The sequence below is a fragment of the Amborella trichopoda genome, chromosome 6 (genome assembly GCF_054954075.1).
Source record: "Amborella trichopoda isolate Santa Cruz 75 chromosome 6, AtrichopodaSantaCruz75HAP2 v2.0, whole genome shotgun sequence".
Lineage (NCBI taxonomy): Eukaryota > Viridiplantae > Streptophyta > Magnoliopsida > Amborellales > Amborellaceae > Amborella > Amborella trichopoda.
In genome coordinates this window covers 39,850,602-39,870,895 of record NC_142341.1, presented here as the reverse complement: position 1 = coordinate 39,870,895, position 20,294 = coordinate 39,850,602, and the positions used below count along the sequence as shown (strand labels likewise).

The 20,294-nt window shown below is 31.7% G+C and overlaps 1 protein-coding gene across 1 annotated transcript in view; it reads right to left on the bottom strand.

The window, feature by feature from the left end:
• The window catches only part of LOC148781752 (uncharacterized), a 40,359-nt gene extending 20,954 nt beyond the window's left edge, over positions 1-19,405 (bottom strand). Inside the window, exons 1-9 of the mRNA XM_088870892.1 lie at positions 19,402-19,405; positions 19,102-19,181; positions 18,716-18,838; positions 18,537-18,639; positions 18,177-18,214; positions 17,768-17,821; positions 17,338-17,550; positions 16,908-16,933; positions 3,418-3,566 (exon numbers count right to left, since the gene is read on the bottom strand). Coding sequence (XP_088727018.1) covers positions 3,418-3,566; positions 16,908-16,933; positions 17,338-17,550; positions 17,768-17,821; positions 18,177-18,214; positions 18,537-18,639; positions 18,716-18,838; positions 19,102-19,181; positions 19,402-19,405 — 790 coding nt within the window. The remainder of the gene's footprint in view (positions 1-3,417; positions 3,567-16,907; positions 16,934-17,337; positions 17,551-17,767; positions 17,822-18,176; positions 18,215-18,536; positions 18,640-18,715; positions 18,839-19,101; positions 19,182-19,401) is intronic.
• Between the last annotated feature and the right edge of the window lie 889 nt (positions 19,406-20,294).

Here is a 20,294-nt window from a genome sequence, read left to right as displayed (position 1 = left end):
CTTTATATAAAACATCAAACTTATATTATAAAAGTTAATTGCACCAAAAATCACCCCAAAAGTCTTTCAATGCTACAAAATCTTCAAATTGAGCATGTCAACCTCAAGTTTTATGGATATGAAATAGAGAAGGATTTCAAGGCCTAATAAGGGTTTCAAGTACCAATACTGCACTTTTAGCAAGATTTAGAAGTACGCATGTTTATGGTTGACACCTTATAAATACTGCACCCATCAAATAAACTTATAGTTTGTAAACTAAGATTCTAAACATGAAGCAAATAAAAATCTCCCTTCCAATTAAGCTGACAATTTAATATAAAAGGAACCCTATTTCCATAGTAATTTTCAAATTTAAAATTATTGTTCACATATTTGCTTGAAATCCAATTTTTGTTTGAATAATGAAGAAAATAAATGCTTTTACCATTTTGTGATAAATCCCCATGTTTCTTTCTTATTAAGTGAACTAGTGTCAAAATGATTTGAAATTGTTACTAAAGTAAGCAAATGCCTTGAAGACATTGTTGCAACACACATGATGTGGTTTACAAAGCTTACATACACATTTCACAATTACTCGCCAAATAGTAAAATGGCTTGAACATCAGTTAGATATTTACATTAAAAATACCATAGTATGAAGTTATAAGTTCACTCTACGACCAAGATTCCAACAACATTCTAACATCTTGTTGCTGAAGATCGACACTAAGAAAGAAGTTGTGAATACAATGACAAAGTTGCTTACACTACTAAATTTGAGCTATTTTTGGACTTGATTAATGTATTTCCAAGATAAGTACCCTTTTTTCCTTTTGGGGGTGGGGGATTGGGGCTTGTGAAGAAGGTGGTAGAAGGGAATCTATTTTGTGCACTTGATGGAAGTCAATTAAATGTGGACATTTGTTTGGTCAACTTGCATTTCAAGAAGCCCTATGAGGGATGTTAGGTTTCTATCATATAGTTATTAGATTTCCTATTTTATAGAGAACTGAATCCTACATTTCTTAAATTTCTTGCCTTTTTTTATTGGGATATAAGCCCTAGGTTTTATGAATGATTATCTTCACATAATTATCTGACTAAAGGGTAGGCTATGCGGGATTCTATCTATCTCTTGTAATGAAAGATAGAGAGGAGTCCATGTGATTCAGTCTACAGGGTTTGTGTCTTTTTATGAATAGTTGTTTTAGGAAGCCTGTGCAGGTGTAGAGAGACTATGTAGAGAGCCAACTATGAGATTGAGCTTAAGTTCCCTGCTTCTCTTAGAACTTCAATGCAAAATAGGCATGTCATGGCTCTGTTACCATTTATTAACCTTTGGATGCATAGTGCTAGCTGTGCTACCATGCCAAGGGTCTGATTACCAAACATGAATTAGTCTTGGGTATAGACCTTTCCTTGTATTGCATATCTTCGTCCTCCACCTTAAATCTAATTTTTTGAATGGTAAACATTTGTAGATTGGGTTCTCATCAAGAATTTCCTTTGAGGTCCCATATACTTTATTTATTTTCCTAGCAAGGTCTACGGAAATTTTAACTTTATCTACCATCCCACATGTCTCTTCCATTCCAATTTTAAATTGATCTTAACTCGTCTTCCTCATTCTTAGGGGAGGTGCAATGTCACTATTACCTTATCTTTCAACAATTAAAATCTAGAGATACTATCCAAGAATTCATGCTTGGAGTTGAGTGGTTAATGTTTTAATGATTGCATATATTCAAATCCTATCATTGAACGACCATGTGAAAAGTGAAAAAAAGCAAAAAGAAATATGTGCTAACTTATGCATCTATATAATAAATTAATAAGCCAAAAGCAACACATGTTGCAAAAATAAACATATAATCTATCTCTAGAGAGACGGTTAGAGTACATAAACTCCTAAAAATAATGTGTGGAATGGGAGAGGGGGGTCTTGTTTTGGAGACAGAAAGACTCAAAGGACTCAACCATCAATTCTAAGAGTCACTAACTCTTAGTAATTGCTAATGGGGTTAGACCCTATTATTCACATCTATTGTGACTTTTCACCAATAAATTATGATTTAAACATAGGTGGAAAGGGGCTGGGGTCATGGTGGTAGCACGCCACATCCTAATCACCATGTTGTGGTTTTCATTTCCACCACTAACACCACCCCACTAATACCTTCAAAAGCTTACTTCTAATCTACTTGAAAAAACGGGTAGGGGCCTGCCTTTCCCACTGAAATACTCCAAATAATTACTTAAAAGTGAAAATTTTGGAAAGGCATATTGCGAGGGTGCACATTTTTAATGGTTCTCTTTCATACTCTATTTACAACTATTATAATTATTATAATTAAATATTATAATTATTTTAATTATAGTGATTATTTATTATGGAAATTCTTTTTAAATTAAAAATCATGATTGATATAAATATTATTAGTGATACTAATAATGAAGTTGTATTATTGTAATGAATATTATAACAATTACACAAATAAGTGGAATTCTAATTATGATGTATATGTTATATAATATAATCTTTTCATTCGATGATGATGGTGATGATGATAATAGTAATAATGAAATGATAATAAAATTATTATTAAAATTATAATAAACTTAGAATATATTATTGTTATTATTATTATGTGACAATTTTAGTCGTTGATATAATAAAATAATGAACGTAATAATTTATAATAATAACAGTTGTCTAAATTTAAATATATTATTATATGAATATTAAGTATAGTTATAATTGAATTATAATAAACTTAAAATGTTTACATACATTATTAATGTTATTATTGCATGAATAATTTTAGTTATTAATATAATTATAAAATAATGAACATATTGAATTATAATAATAACAATTATAGAAATTTAATTGGACTATTTTATGAATACTAAATATAGTTATAATTTAATTAACTATGATATCAAAATTTTCTTTATTTTACTTAATTTTTTATATAAACTTTTGTTTGTTATCTTTAAATAACATAAACAATTTACTCAAGCATATTTGCAATATTTAATTACATACCCTAACATATTCTCATTCAATATATTATTTCTCATACAATTGCTACCACTATCAGTTATAGAACCTTTTAATGAGACCTGCAGATGCACCTACTAGTCAAAACACTCTCACGGATGTAGATATAAACTGTTGCAAATACTGTAGACAGGATTTGTGTGTTGAGATGGGATAGTTTAGTCATGGTACTTCATGTAATTATATATGAGATGTCATTTTGACCTTCAACACAACATTCATGAATTATGAATATAAGACTACAATAATTTGTTGAAAGAGGCCATGAAAATTTTGCAAATTCTTCTTATAGTGAAACTCCACAATGATAATGAGTGAACTTCTTAGGAGTAAATTACAATTAGTAAATGTAATCTAGAAATACCAACCATGAAAGTATATAATGGCATTCATTCCTGAACAACCAGGACCATCGGTAGTCCAGAATACAATTGGATCTTTTGAAGGACTGCTTTCAGAAGAAGCAAAATAGTAATTCACGTGCCTTCCATTTCCTTCATTACCCAAAGTGATGTACCTGTAATCTTAGAAAAATTAGCATGTAATATACTTCGCAAACTTCTCTCCAGTGTACAAGAAATAATACTATAAATATAAAAAATTGAAAACTATATATTTTACAAAGAAATACTTTTAGGTTATGCCATTTTTTTCATGTTTTTGACTTTTTCATTAACCAACATATGTGGCTTATTTTCTATATTTTTTGAATTATCTCAAAGAGGTGTAAAACTAATTTTTTATTCCTGAGATTTAAAAAAAAACGGAAATCTATTTTTTATTCCTTATGTGTTTTCGAATTGCGAGATACATTGGCATCATTTTGAAAAGTTCTAATTGTAGGGTATGCTCGTCTTCGAAATTTTATCGTGCCTTGTAGGCAAAAGTTTTCCTTACCCTGTAAATTTCTTTTCTTTTCTTTTCTTTTCCTTTTTGTCTTTTTTTGTTTGAGGTGTTAATGGTGAGAATGGAGCCTGAGGACGATATGTTGAGGCACCTATCTTTCTAACTGCCATTGCCCCAATCTCGATCCCAAGAAATGAGAATTATGTTTTCATAGAGGTGGCGAGAATAACAAGCCCATGGTTGCTTACTTCCCTTTCTATTTTCTTTCAAATATTTGGGGCCAACTTTTCAAATATTTCTAGTTTAGGGATGGTTATGAAAAAACAATATTAAATTCAAAAGCAAACCTACAACTTTGTCTTAAAACTTTGGACGGATTCTCTAGAGTCAAAAGGTTTCCAGACAAAGATATAACATATGAAATGTAAGTTGAGTAATAATAAAAGTAGAAACAAGGAATTAGTTAAGTTTGATGGCCAAAAAGAACCAAAAATAGATTATTGTCTATATTTAGGGTTAATAATCCATTAGAATAGGGAGATTGAGGAACATGTTGTGCTTAGACTTTGAGCTCGGTGGACGAATTGGAGATGTTCTTTTGGAGTCTTCTGCGATCACTGAATACTACAAAAGACGAAGGGGAAGTTCTATCTGATGCCTGTAAGACCTTCCATGCTTTATGGGATGGAATATTGGGTGGTCAAGAAACAATATATCCATAGACTGAGCATAGTTGTAATGATGATGTTGAAATACATGAGTGGCAAGACAAGGATAAGTACATTTGAAGGAACTTTGGGTTAGCCCCAATAAACGATATAATGAGGGCAAATAGATTTGTCTTGCCATATGTAGTGTCAACTTAGAACAACATCAATTAGGAGGGGTGATTTTGTTCAAATGGAAAGCTCTAAAAGGGAAAAGGGAAGACCCTTAAGGACATGGATGTCAATAGTAAGAAATGACATAGTGATTTATAGTTTAACTGGAGGCATGGCCATTGATAAAGCATAATAATGAAACATGATTCATGTATCCAATCCCAAATAGTTGGAAAAAGATTCTAGTGATAATGATCATGATTTTTGTTAACTTTGCAATATGCACAGAGTGGTTCCCAAAAGACTAAATATCAAGTCTAAATTAAACTCTCATAATCTTTATGTTTGAAATCTTTTATAAATGAATACAAACCCAATTGAGTTTTCTGACCTGCTCAGTGTCATGAGGAAACTCAATACACTTGGTCGGGTCTATTAAGTTGGGCCGCAGTTGATTATTAGGTCTATATTTGCAACCTGACCCGGTTTGGACCAGTATTGCCTCGACATTCCTAACTGAGCTTTGTTTTGATGTCCCCTGCACTTGTCCATACATGTCGGGTGATGTGATCATTGTTTAGTATGTTGTCGACATAATAACTTACATGCATACATCACAAATTATATACAGTTGTGTGGTAAAGCTGAAGTTGGTCTATAGTCCACGGTAACAACTTTTTAGCAAACTTGAGGTTTCAGTGCATCTCCTTCTAAATGCAATCTCCATGAGAAGATCTTTCTTAGAGATGAATTTTGGATTGAAAATTTCATAGATTGATAATATTAATTATGGCCTATGAATATAAAAAAAAAGGGAATAATAAAATTTATTTTGAACTTTGTTTAGGACGGTTCCTTTTAATTCTTTGAGATAACAAAATTGGTAATATCTTTTTTAGGGGCAATGTTTCTATACTTCTCCTACAGTATAGAAGTTTTATCCTCCCCCTACCATCTAGTCGTTCAATTTTGATCAAGAGAGCCACTCACCATTTGATATTAGATGTGATGTCTCAAAGTATTTTATTTTTAGTTTTTTTAATACAAATTGTATGAATATGAGATTTGTTACGTGCCATCTTCTCATTGGGGCGCATTTATAAAAAAATATTAAAAATAATATTTCAATAAAATATAATGACCTAAACACGCTTGAACCTTTCAAGGGTATTTTTGTTATTTTATTTCATTGAAAATTATTATTATTATTCTTTTCACTAGTTTGAGTTTAATAGAGGAATGGACGTCCAAAATTTGATGTCAAAATAGTATATAAAATAAAATTAAAAATAAAATAGTGTAGAGACGTGATATTGTGATTGAGGCAATCTTAGCCCTCCGTTCAAAATGGACAGTTGGATAAGGGGAAATATATAAGTTTTATGTTAGCGTAGAAAGCTTCCCTTTTTTTTAGATCCAGAATTATGAATCCAATGCTAAAGCACATTTAGACTTAAGATTCATTTCAAATTGAAAATGATCCTAAATCCATGTCTAACATGGATGTTTTATGCAACCGTACTTAACAAAAGAACATTTACAAATTTTTGGAAGGGCATTGCATGTGAATAGGTCCGCAAATGAACATTTCCCCAGTAGACAGAGGTGCAAAACATTTTTAATTTTTTTTTTGGATTGTATATTACGAGACTATTTATATTTATTACAAGAAGGCCACAATTACTCGTAGCTACATCTTTGCATGGTGTTGACAGGTAGAAGTAGCTGGAAGGTGGAAAAGGTGTTTCGATAGGCTCAACTATCGACAAGAAAAGATAAGCTTGATCCAACATCACTTAAATATCACCTTGAAAGGTTACCAGGCGTTTATTTACAGGTTATTCATTTGTCTACCTTTTGTTTCTCACTCAATTTTACATATATCACTTGTGATCTTATAACAAACGATCAATTAGAGATGTACTAGGAAGTGTTTGCCTAAATGATTGATGGAAGGGGTTCAAAAGTAAAAGGTGATACGTGGGTACTCTTCAACAATTTGTGTATTCTAATGCATTGAAATTTAAGCATTGTTTAACCTTTGGAGGCCCACCTTACTTTTCCTTAGACAAGTCCTCCTCCCCCTTATTGTAATTGAATAGTGATATTTAATCTTATTAATACGCAGCAAGTTACATCAAACAAAATATGAAAGTATAAAGCAGTCCTACACAAATCCCCTGACTACTAATCAAGATGTGTACCCTGCTTAGCAAGATCATCTACCTCCCCATTTAACTCATGGTAAACATGAATAAAGGAGGCTTTCAACTTTTCACAAAAGTCTAAAATTTGAACCACAAAGATTTCAGGTTTCAGGGCACTTGCTGCTCTAATTTACACCACTTAACAATTTTAAAAGAATGAACCCACCAAATGTCTTGTAAATATTTTATGGAAATGTGTGCTATGAGGCCATTTACTATTTCTACATGAAGGTTCCCATCTTTTCTAGCCATTAGATGAAAAATCTAACAACTTGACATGCATTACATAGCTCAAAAACAATCGAGACTTTTGAGTTCAGTCAGAGGAACACCCCCACTGTTGAATTTTACTTAATAGTGATTCAGGCATCATTATACCAAAAATAAGTAATCATATTATATACTTTCTTATAGAAAACATAAGGAAATGTTTTATGTGAGTCAACGGGACAAACGAGCCCACTGATCCACAAACCAACTTTAAGATGGCCATCGTGTGAAGTGCACTAGCCATAAATAGCATATGTTAAAAAAAAAAACCCCCAAAAAAACATTTCAAATTATTTGTTTTTTTATGTTTTAATATTCATGACCATCTTGGCCTAGATAATGAATCCCTAAAAAATTGAATAAAATAAAATCTATCTTTAAGATGCATTTTAGACAGGGGATGTATGTGTACATATGAGTTGGCTTACTCGTAGAAAACCTATTAAAAAATTATTCTCAAAATATTCGAACTTAAATGGAATAGTGGATTAAAAACAAAATCTATTCTCATACACAATTGACATGAAATCTCATGAGAAGAAAATCAATGATAATTTGTTTTTATTTCTAAGGGATGATTCTGATGTGCACGGAAGCTCTAAACCCAAGGAGTTATTTTTGGCAAATAAAGTACGAAAAAAATAGAACCGGCAAGAAGCAAGAAAAATAAAGCAGGAAAGAAGTAATGCAAAAAGAGAATATTTGGATTTACATGATTTGTCACAGATGTAACAACATCTAAGGGCACGGAAAATTGAAATCCCCTATACTAATGAAAGTTTCATCATAAATTTTGGGACATAGAGTTTCCTCTCTAACCCTCGACAAAATCCAGTTGACCAAACCCTTTAAGACATGGTCTCTCGACTTGCACCATTGCCAATCTCTCATCTCTTTTCCATAACTAGACCACTGTCCAGGAGAAGAACCTCGAAAACAACTGAATTTTCTCTAACTAAAAAGAAAAACGGTCCAAAATCTCCATGAGATCTGCTTCTCTACAAAAAGCAAATCTCTCAATCTATAGGACGCATCATCGCAATGTTTCTCTCGATACGAAACTCTTTTCTCTCTAAGGGGAGGCTTTGCTTCTCATGTACAGGAGGTCCCCACCTCTCCCTCTAGAGGCAGCCATATTTCCCATATGGTGACCCAAATATTCTTTTCTCTTTCATCTCATATATATATATATATATATATATATATATATATATATATATATATGTGTGTGTGTGTGTGTGTGTGTGTGTGTGTGTGTGTGTGGAAAGAAACTCAACCTGCTAATCTAATGGGGATAAGAATATCTACAAAATTTGGGATAAAATAGAGTTCCTTTAAAGCCTAGATCTAATAACACCATCAAATAGAGGATTTATATTCATTGAGTTAAAAAATTACTTTTTAAAATGATTTTTAGAATTTTTGTTTCTTGAATATTATTCATCTCAATGAAAATAGTGTATGTTTAAATATTAGGGGTCCTACAAATGGTTAAAACAAAGTTTTTGATGGTTCTTTCCATTATATTACTATTAAATTACTGCATGAAATCACCACCCACACAAATATCATCATCATCATCTAAGCTTGATTCTACTTATTTGGGATCAGCTACACGAATCTTATCCTACCATTGCACTCTATCAAGGGCCATATCCTCAGTTATACTATAAGTTACCATATTTCTTCTCACTACTTTTGTTCATATCTTTTTGGGCCTTTTGAGCATTTTCCTTACCCTTTTAGAGCCTTCTATTTGAACAAAATTGTCCTACATATCTTGTGCTATTCTAAGTTGACATTGTACCTGGCCAGACCACCTAAGTCTACTTTTCTCATTTTATTGCCTATTGGAGGCACTACTAAGTTCCCTCGAATATATTCTTTCTGAATTCCATAATGATATATTAAAAGTCATTATTAAAATATAAGTTAACAATATTTCTTTGAACTTAGTTTTTAAAATAACACTTTTTCACTTTGATGAATAAGTCCGATAATTGAGAAAGCATCTTTAAAAGTACTTTTTTTCTTTTACCCAACACATAGGGCTCTATTCGATGCATCGAGCTGTGGATTGCATCAGGTTAGGAGGACCTTGGTTTCGTCTCCAAGGGGAGGACCTAAAATCCATATAATGGGACTGCGACCCATTGCCCATTGGCAAGACTTTGGTGACCCACTAATGATCTCCTAGATGGATTGTGAGCCATGGGCAACGCTGGGACTGTTTGAGAAACCATGTGTGGCTCGTAGTTCGCAGTTGGACCTAGAGTACCCCAGTGGATATTTATTCTTAGACTATATAGATCATTTTCCTATCAAAGTATTTAATTTTATTTATTTTAATTATATTTGATTTTTAAAATTTTTATTTGAATTTTTCCAAATCTCTGGATATTTTATTTATCAAATTTGAATTTATAAAAACAGATTTATTGATTTTATAATGATTTAAAGTATAAAAATCCTTAAATTGTATGGGATGCCCAATAGGTCTTTTTAGCCTACCATTGCATATTGGGTGAGGCCCACCATTGCATATTGGGTGGGGCCCATTATGTGACCAAATAGTTGGCAAGCTCCACCTAGAGAAACCTTTTGTTTTGTGGTCAAGCTTTGAAACTTAAGACATGTAGTTATGTTGTTTTAGAAAGTTTAAGCCTTGAGGAAAATTTGAATGATATTTTGGAATGCATTAGAAAGCTCATGCATAAAATAAAAAATGATAATATTATGATATATTAATTCCATATTTGAATTAATTGATGAGAAAATGGTTTAGAAAGTGGAGGATAATGGTCTAGCACCCTCTATAGGATGTTGATGGCCCATTTATAGAATGGAGAGCTCATATCTCTCACCCCACAAGTCACACAAGATCAATTATGCATATTTAATTTTACATGAGTGGCAAGCTGTCACGCCCCAAGAATTTACAATATTGATATTCCTGAGATGTGACAATCAAAACATATATGCATCTCTTTTTAGGACAAATTTACAATGGCAATTTCTTACAAAGTAACAAAAGAAAGTTTAAGCATAATTACAATATCTTCCAGAGTTGATTCTGGCGAGCACTCAAAATGAAACCGTAGTTATCCTGAAAAAAAATGTTTACCATAATTTGATGAGTTTGGCTACTCAGTAAGTGATCATCATAATCTTTAAAATAATCATGGTTGAAAGATATCAATATTTTCAAAAAGGAGATCTATTAACAGAAATGCATCAACAGTTTCACTTTCAAAAATGCATAATTAAGTATAATTCGAATAATTGAAATGCGTATAACATTTTAACGACAGTGCATAATTTAAAAGATTTCACAAAATACCCTACTGGCGTCTCAAGTAGGTCACCTATTTACCCCATCAACGTCTTGATGGGTCCACTTAATCTCTATCGGCGTCCCAGATAGGTCCACTTAATCCCTGCATGTCTACTTATACCTTACCGACATACCGGATGAGTCCACTTGCGTACTTAAAGTGTTTCTAAATCTCTTTAAACATTCGAAAGCAGCAATATCATGTACTCAACATATCACTGAAATTATTAATATAAATTTCACTGAAACCATTAATAACAGTCACTTTCAATAGCATTTCAAAAATAACCAGTCAAATATTTTGGGCTTAAATTTAGAAAGTAGCAGTTGGTAAAGACATTCTAGCATAATTGCCAATCTAATATGTATAGAAAAACTCTTATAGAAATTCAAGAATACGAAATTATCACAATTTATGGGATGTCAATTCGCAAATAAACATTTCACAGACAATGCTATAATCAATTGCAAAAATATCAGTTTTCAAATAATAAAGCAGTCATTTGCAAATAAAATTTACAATGTCTAAATATTGAAAATCAGTAGAAAGAAATCTCACAATTTTACTAAAAGCAGAAATATCACATTTATTTCTAATAATTTTACAGTATCTAAATTTTTTTAACAATAGGCAAGAAAATAAATAAATTTATTTCTAAGAATTTACAACATTTAAAATTTTTAAGATAGATAAAATATCACAATTTTATTAAAAAGATTATTTTTCAAAATAATGAGGTCGCTTGCCCATAAAATTTATCGCGCCTAAAATTCATGATAATAAGCAGAAGTAATTATTTCATTTCATTTTTAAAAAGAACGGATTATTTTTCAAGGTAATGAAGTCACTTACCTAAAATATTTGAGAGGGAGTTTTCGAAAAAATTCTGCTAGAGAGAGAAAGAGCGCACTGCGTTTCGACTAGAAAGAGAAAGATCGCAAAAGTTTTCTACTGTGGGAGTCCTCACCTCTCCGGATTTAAATTCTTAAGACATATTATTATATTATTTTATTAAGCTCCACCTCATACATGAGGTGTGACGATAATGTTATATGTGAAGCTTTTGAGGCCCACGTCAACTAAAAGACGTAGTAAAGGAAAGGAAAAAGTTAACAAAAGTGGTGATGGCCCCTAAGGACCATAATACTTATATGGACCATCACATTATAAAGAATTATTTATTTATTTATTTATTTATTTATTTATTTATTTATTTATTTATTTTTTATTTTTTAAAAAATTTTAGGATTGTTACACAAGTCAAGAAAAACCCTAATAAACTATAATTTTGCTCAAAGTACTATAAAAAAGGATTGATCCCTATCCAAAACTCTACATCTTATCTCATGCACATAGTTTCCATCTCTCTCTCTCTCAACCTACCAAAGGGGGCATGCCCCACTTAGGATATCTCTCTCTCCTATAGAAACTCTCTCTCTCTCTTGAAAGTCATAAAGGGGGGCACACCCCACTCTCTCTCATCTTATGGTTCTCTCTCATGGTGTCTCTCATGATATCTCATCTCTCTTTGGGGTTTAGACTATAAGGTTGTGGTAGAAAAGAGAAACATCTCTCTCTCAAACTAGGTTGTTAAAGGGATTCACTTAGTATTTGAGTTTGTGAACAAAGAGGTTCATGTTCCATTAGTGTGGCTTGTCCAAACTTGCTTCCCCGATTGAGAATGAAGGTTGAAAAGTAGATCCCGCGTTATCGGTAGGTGATGACTCCGTGTGGGGTGTGATAAACCCGGTAGAGATAATCTCCGGCACCCTGTTTTATTTCTTCCATATTATTTATTATGTATTTTATTCTGAAGCATAGGTTGTGTATTTTTTTTGTTAATGAAAAGTGTGGTTTTGAATGGCTTCAAGTTCTTGAGATCCTATTGTATTCTTTTCTTATGTTTTATTTGAAGTTGTAATATTGTAAAAAGGACTTCTTGTGAATGATCTAGACTGTGAGAAAATAATTGAAAAAGAAAGAAAGAAAATTACTATATACTTTGGCTAGATCACCGTTGTCCTTTCATTTTGGAACTCAAAATCACGTTTTTTGTTCCTTTTTAACATTGTTAATCAATTGATAACAAAACCATATATAGAATTAGAAAAAGGAAAAGGTTACGACAGAGGCTTAGATCTAAGCATCTTACGAAATAAATGGCCTATGTTAGGCAGGTTAAGAAAAAAACGATTGAGCATGTATTTTTAATTTTTATTTATTTATTTTGTGATTGTTCATCAAAATAAAAAAGTTATATGTTTAAAAAGTGGGGTCAAACAAATGTCCCTAGCATAGTTTTTGAATATTTTGATGGGTGTATTTATAAAAAAATAATTATTTTTGTCTAAATCTTTTTGAAATTTTCACAAAAGTACAATTGTATTTTAGAAGTTAGTGTCCAATAATTTTATTAGTCAATACACTTGTCCTTTAGTGAAATTTCAACTTTGCCTTTCTAAAGATCACAAAAAAACCCCTTGCCTTGCATTGATAATTACATGTTCACTATTGATTGATGAGCAAACTACTATAAAAAAACAATTTTTTTTAAAAAACAACCACATAATAAGTTAATTTAATATGTATAGCCCATTCTAATAGTGCTGTTTATATTTGAATGGTTGCAAATGGTAGATTATCTCATATATATGTATGTGTGTGTGTAAGCAGAGAAGGCATGACTGATTGAAGAACAAAGGATAATGAAAAGCAAAGTTTGCTAAATGGTTGTATATGTACTTGAGTATGCATAAAATTGCCATATAATAGCTAATAATGGAAATTGATATTTGTTGAACAGTTTCAACCAGTATCTAGAAAAATAGATCAAGAGGGTAAGTTAGTCCCCTGCTTGATTGATCTAGATGACTGATCCAGGCTGGTGCATACCGATTCTCTAGTGTGGGAAATGGTAGAAAAATAATTTAATTATTGATTTTAATTTTAAAAAATTTAAAATAAATGTAATACAAAATGAAATAGGTAGGAACAAATTGATTTGGCCAATCCAAAATGTGAGGCTCCCTTATAGACTCATCCAGTTCTCTCATAAAACCAGGTAAATCTATCAAATCAAAATGAGTCCCTATTTGAAATAGGAATCAAGTCAATTACTACTAATTCCTTATCCAAATCGCCAATTCCTAATCCGGATAGGTGAATTATAGAAAACCTTAAAAAGCAAATAACAACTTGTCAATCGTAATTTGTACTTGATTTCTTGTCCAAAATGACCTATTCTAACAAGGGCACATTTTGATAACCATAGTTGCTTGCTCTTGGGAGATGACTCCTTGAAGTGCCATATCTAGGAATATGGGTGTATGCCACCTGAATAGCATCAATAAATTGTAATCCTAAAAACTTTGTTTGGTAGCAACATTTCCTTTGGATCCATTAATACTAGAGAAAGATGGTGAGAGAGTTGCAGGCAAGTTCACCGGTACTTGGCCGAGGCCAGTCGTACAATGGTAAAAAAAAATTTACATTCCCTTCCCTTCTTTTTTTGCTTTTAAGGTTTTTTTTTTCACCTTTTTGCATATTTTTGTATTTTCTATTTTTATTAGGGCCATTTCTGTCTTTTGATGAAAATAGGTAAGATTTGGGGCTTTAAAAACCATTTTTTAGAGGGAATTATATACAATGAGACCATTTACTTCTAATGCTAGGTGGTCACAATTATTTACAATCATTTGATGAGAAATTTGATAGTTCGTATGTGTCATAAAGTTCGAAAAAAATTCTTTTAAAGTTTGACCTTGGTCAATAAAATAATTGCAGCCACCCAGTTTCACATTCAATGGTCAAGATTAATATGACAACCATGTACCAAAGCTAAATGGTCTCATTCTATACTTTCTCTTTTTAGAGAGAGTAAAAACCTTTTACAATTTTTCTCATGCTCTCTACCCAAAAACACCCCAACCATAGCCCAAGTTTTGGGCAACTTTCGTGGCGAATTCTGGCCATCATCCCGATTTGAAGCCCGAAGTCTATTACACCCGATTTCAGTTTTTTTTTAGGGTTTTTGCCATATACATTTTTTTTTTTCATTTTCAAATTAATGAAATTAATTTTTTTTTGGGTACTTGTTAATGATTTTATCTTTATTAAGTTTATTAATGTATGTTTTTATCTTTTAGGAAGACCTATCAGCATTTTTTAAAACAAGTTATTATTGTATGTTTTTAACTTATAGGAAGACCTATGAGCACTTTTTGAAACAATGCTAGGATTATAAGGTTTTTATATTCATTTATTTTTATAATTCCTTTTTCAATTTCAATAAGTATGGGAAACATTTGTACTGCATAGATGTTATTATTTTGTTCCTAGTATGTTTCTTAAATTTTTTTAGTTTCCTATATTTTTATGATATTTCATATTTAATTTTTATTTTATATAATTTTTCTTATTATTTCAATTTTTAATTTATGTGAAACATTCAATTGGTGAACCAGTCCTGCCGGGCTTGTTCTCTCTCCAGTTTGATCACCAGTTGATTTAAACAATTAATTTTCGTGTCCATATAAAAACCCTTTCATAGAGACCGCAATTCCACCTATTTTAGTTGAATATTGGTTTCCTTATTTTGGCTTCCAAGATGAGAAAATACACGTAGACATCTCGAAGAGAGGCCTCTCTAGGTATCCAAATAAGCCATAAAAGGTCTTTTCAATCCCAGGAAATAACAAAGGAAAAAGAAAAACGAACCACATTTACTCTCAAAATACCTTTCACATATAAAAATCATGTTTCTCAGTTTCCGTTGCATATGTTACCAAAATCTTTGTTGGTCGTTATAAATTAATTCCACTCATGCATCCTTTTCTATTTTTTAGTTGCCGGAAAATCGCAATTCTGGCATCAGAAAATTTTAAATCGATCATCTCAGCCTTGCCCATTATGGTAAAAATTAGGTTTCAAGCCCTAAAAATAGTATATATTGTGACAACTTATCTAGACCGATTCATTTTGCCCTAAAAATAAGTGCCCATGGATCCATAAGATCTGTGTCATATTTTGAGTTTAAAAAATGGACAAGCTTTCTATGCTCCCAACAATATAAAACTTATATACATCCCCTTCCATTTTGAATGGAGGCTAAGATTGTACCAATCACAATGTCATGTTTCTACATTGTTTTGTGTTTACTCTTTTTATATAAATTACTTTAACACAAAATTTTGGGTGTCCAATCCTCTATTAAACACGCACTTAATATTCCAATAAAATAAAATGATCAAAATAAAAGATTCAAGGAGTATTTTGGTCATTATATTTTTTAAAAAAATTATTTTTAATATTTTTTATAGGTGTGCCACAATGATAGGATGACCTGTACCAAATTTTATATTCATACAATTTGTATATAAAAAGTTAAAAATAAAATGCTCCAAGGCATAAGAACTAAGATAAAACAAAGTGGCTTACTTGATCAAAATTGGATGGCTGGATAGATCTTCTATGTTATAGGAAAAGTATAGAAACGTGTCCCAAAAAAAAAAAAAAAGATAAAAAACCATAATGTAGTTTGAAACTTGTCACATTTTACAGCTCAGACACGCTTAATTGTTAAGACTCTAAGCTATCAAGTAATTAGTTATTCATTTTCCTATGTTAAAATTTCTAATGATATTTCAGGATCCAAGTATGGTGGCATTTGTATAACTTCAGTATAGGAAGGCCGGGGTACTTTAACCTCTACAAGCATTTGGAGAGAATGATATGTGAGATTAAAATCTTATGCTTAAATCAATCCCTGTGAGTTCAATATGTTGGAAGATGTCAATACTGACTTACTAGCTGATGGTTGTATTTTTTTGTAATTTTTTTTTTTGTAATTCGTTAATGGAGGTATTGAGTATGGTCCTTTGATTTTAGAGGAGTTTCTAATTTAGGTCGCTGAGATACCGCCTTGGTTGTGGTCCTTCTGTTTTATACTTAGATTAATAGAACTTAAAAAAAAAAAAAACAAAGCTACAAGTAAAGAGAGAAAATACTGGTCATGCATGCAAATCCCTCCTTGAAGATTCTGAGCTAAATAACACCATGGGCCGGTTATCATAGTCCCTATTAATACAACATTAAGTTTATACATTCCCAGTTTGGTATAGAATAATTGTAAAAAGATATATAGATATTCTTGAAAAACTTAAGAAGATATTGTTTGGGTAAACCTCAAAAATATTTCTCAACATATTAAAAATTACACAATAAATATCTCATCTTTTAGTTAAGGGATGCGATATTGTATTCTACTGGGGAACCATAAATTCGTTCTTGCCACCGCAAAAACCACTTTTGAGGTTCCAGGCACTTAAAACATTTTGGAACTCCCTTAGAATTAGGGGATTCTAAGTTTGATATAGTTTACCTCCAAATCTCCTCAAATATATTCCACTAATAGAACAGATAGTTGAAATTTCATTCAGAATTGTAAAAATTTGAGGCATTTAGGGGGTTCTAAATGCATGTTTTTCAGGAATCTTAGTGTTCTTTATTTATTTATTTATTTATTTATTTATTTCTATGAGAGAGTTTTTTAAAAATATTTTGGGTCCCCTACTTAGCCCAAAAGTGGTATTCGAGGTGCGCAAAGAAATAAGTTTGGTGCCCCAGATGAATTTTTCTTTTGTGTGTATCAATGGGGATTACAGACTCCTATCCATTTTGGAAAGATTCGAATCGAGCCGTGACCTCTAATTGGAGCTTAGGTGGTGCAACCACCCTGACCCCAACCCCATTCTCACTAGTCTACTTCATGCTTCCATTGAAAATCTCTCGTCAATCTAAATATGACTCACATAGCAGTAGATATCCCGAATGCGATGATATCCATTTGCATTTTCCGAAACTCCTACATCATTTGTTCCTAAACAATCAACTTCATACCCATTCTCGTCACAACCATAATACATTTGAACACTTTCGTCCGCATTGCGAGTACTTCTGCTGCTGCCCATCTCAAAGTGGCAATATGGGAAAAGAACATGTTCAAGATTTATCCCACCAATATTCTACAACACAATATATGGAAGGGTAACTCCCCTAAATCATGATAAATTTGATCTAAAAATACAAAGTTAAAAATTGTACAATACCTTTTTAAGAGCTTCCATATATATTCCTTAGACAATCAAGGTGGATGGAGTTCCAATAATTCCCTTGACATGATATTCTTAAATCTTCATATAGTTTATCTGAAATGAGTCCCATTCGATGAGCAAATGGAACCCTAGATTCTAAAAAGATATCATAATCTGTAATCTCATTGCCTACAGAGTTGCCCTGATACACCAACAAATAAGAAAATGAATTAGAACCCAAATTACACGATCAAATGCTTTTATATAACCATCTACTTTTGGTTACTGCATTCTTATTTGTGAGCATTGTAACTAGAAAGGAAAATCATAGTTTCTTTGAAAAATTTATAAATCATGTTGGTGACCTGACATGGAAACAACACTCCGAGTTTAGTTTATTTTAGTATTGCAATGAAATCAAGTGTATTCTCATTGACTTCCATTCAAATGTAAATTTGAAATTTCAATTACATTTCCATAATGTCTTTTAGGTAACTAGATAATATCTTCTACAAAGTCATATCCTTCTTTTGCGTAAGGATGAAATTCACAGTTACCTTGAAATTTAAGTTTGGCTTCACCCCCTCTTCTATTCCTGCAATAATAAATTATATGTTTAGACATAAATAAAAAGCATAATTTTAACTAAGGAGTCATGTCAATGTATTGAAATTTAAGTTTGGCTTCACCCCCTCTTCTATTCCTGCAATAATAAATTATATGTTTAGACATAAATAAAAAGCTTAATTTTAACTAAGGAGTCATGTCAATGTACCTTGTAGGAAATACACAGAATTAATTATTAGGCTGATAAGTTCAACTATCAATCATCAAGAGTAAAACTTCTATAAGGTTAACTTGGTTTAATTAAGAAATTAATTACACTAACCAAAAAGAATTATTAATATAAGTTCTACCTTTCACAATTTCTAGTGACAAAGTTGGGACAAAAGCTTCAGCATATGAACATCCAGTAATGTAAAGTGGATTAGACAAGAACTCAAGGTACTCATGAAACCACTATATCATAAAACTGTAAGTGAACATCACAAACAATTTTTATTTAGTTCCTTTAGCAGAGTATAGGGTGGCTGACCTTTAAAACAAAGTCATATGGATCTGCCATAGTTTTGGAATCATCAGTTTTGTAATCCCAACTGTTATCAGAATATGAGAATCCAATACCAACAGGTGCATCCATAACAACAAGGCTAGACACCTACAATGCAGAGGAATTTGAACGAGGAAATTCACTCTTACATTCATATTGTATCCATTCACATGCTAAAAGTCATCTGCTTAATAAGTCATACTGAAGAGAGTGCATTGGATACTCATCATCCTCACATTCCATATATTGGCAAGTATGAAGAGTAGATATAGAACATCAACAAGGAGTCACATTTGAAAGATAGAAGGGATGGAAATTTTATTATGATCCAACCTGGAAAAGCATAGTTGAAGCCACTTGATGAATATTACTTTGGTCCAACAGAAAGGATTTAGTTCTACTTTCACCCCACTGATGATATAATCTAGATCCTCCTCAATCTTGAAAGGACCTGAAATACAATAAAGAAACACTTTATATAAAACGTCAAACTTATATTATAAAAGTAAATTGCACCTCAAAAATCTACCCAGAAGGTGTTTCAATGCTAGAAAATCTTCAAATTGAGCATGTCGACCTCAAGTTGTATGGATATGAAATAGAGAAGGATTTCAAGGCCTAAAAAGGTTTTTAAGTACCAATAATACACTTTTAGCAAGATTTAGAAGTACGCATGTTTATGATTGACACCTTATATATGCCGCACCCATCAAATAAACTTATAGTTTGTAAACTAAGATTCTAAACATGAAGCAAATGGAAAACTCCCCTCCAATTGACAATTAAATATAAAAGAAACCCTATTTCCATAGTAATTTTCAAATTTAATATTAATGTTCACATATTTGCTTTAAATCCAATTTTTGTTTGAATGATGAAGAAAATAAATGCTTTTAACATTTTGTGAGAAATGCCCATGTTTCTTTATTATTAAGTGAACTAGTGTCAAAATGATTTCAAATTGTTACTGAAGTAAGCAAATGCCTTTAAGACATTGTTGCAACACACATGATGTGGTTTACAAAGCTTACATACACATTTCACAATTACTCGCCAAATAGTAAAATGGCTTGAACATCAGTTAGATATTTACATTAAAAATACCATAGTTTGAAGATATAAGTTCACTCTACGACCAAGATTCTAACATCTTGTTGCTGAAGATCGACACTAAGAAGGAAGTTGTGAATACAATGACAAATTTGCTTACACTACTAAATTTGACCTGTTTTTAGACTGGATTAATGTCTTTCCAAGATGAGTGCCCTTTATTCCTTTTGGGGGTGGGGGATTGGAGCTTGTGAAGAAGGTGGTAGAAGGGAATCCATTTTGTGCGCTTGATGGAAGTCAATTAAATGTGGACATTTGTTTCGTCAACTTGCATTTCAAGAAGCCCTATAAGGGATGTTAGGTTTCTATCTTACAGTTATTAGATTTCCTATTTTATAGAGAAGTGAATCCTATGTTTCTTAAAATTCTTGCCTATTTTTATGGGGATATAAACCCTTGGTTATATGAATGATTATCTTTACATAATTATCTAACTAAAGGGTAGGCTATGGGG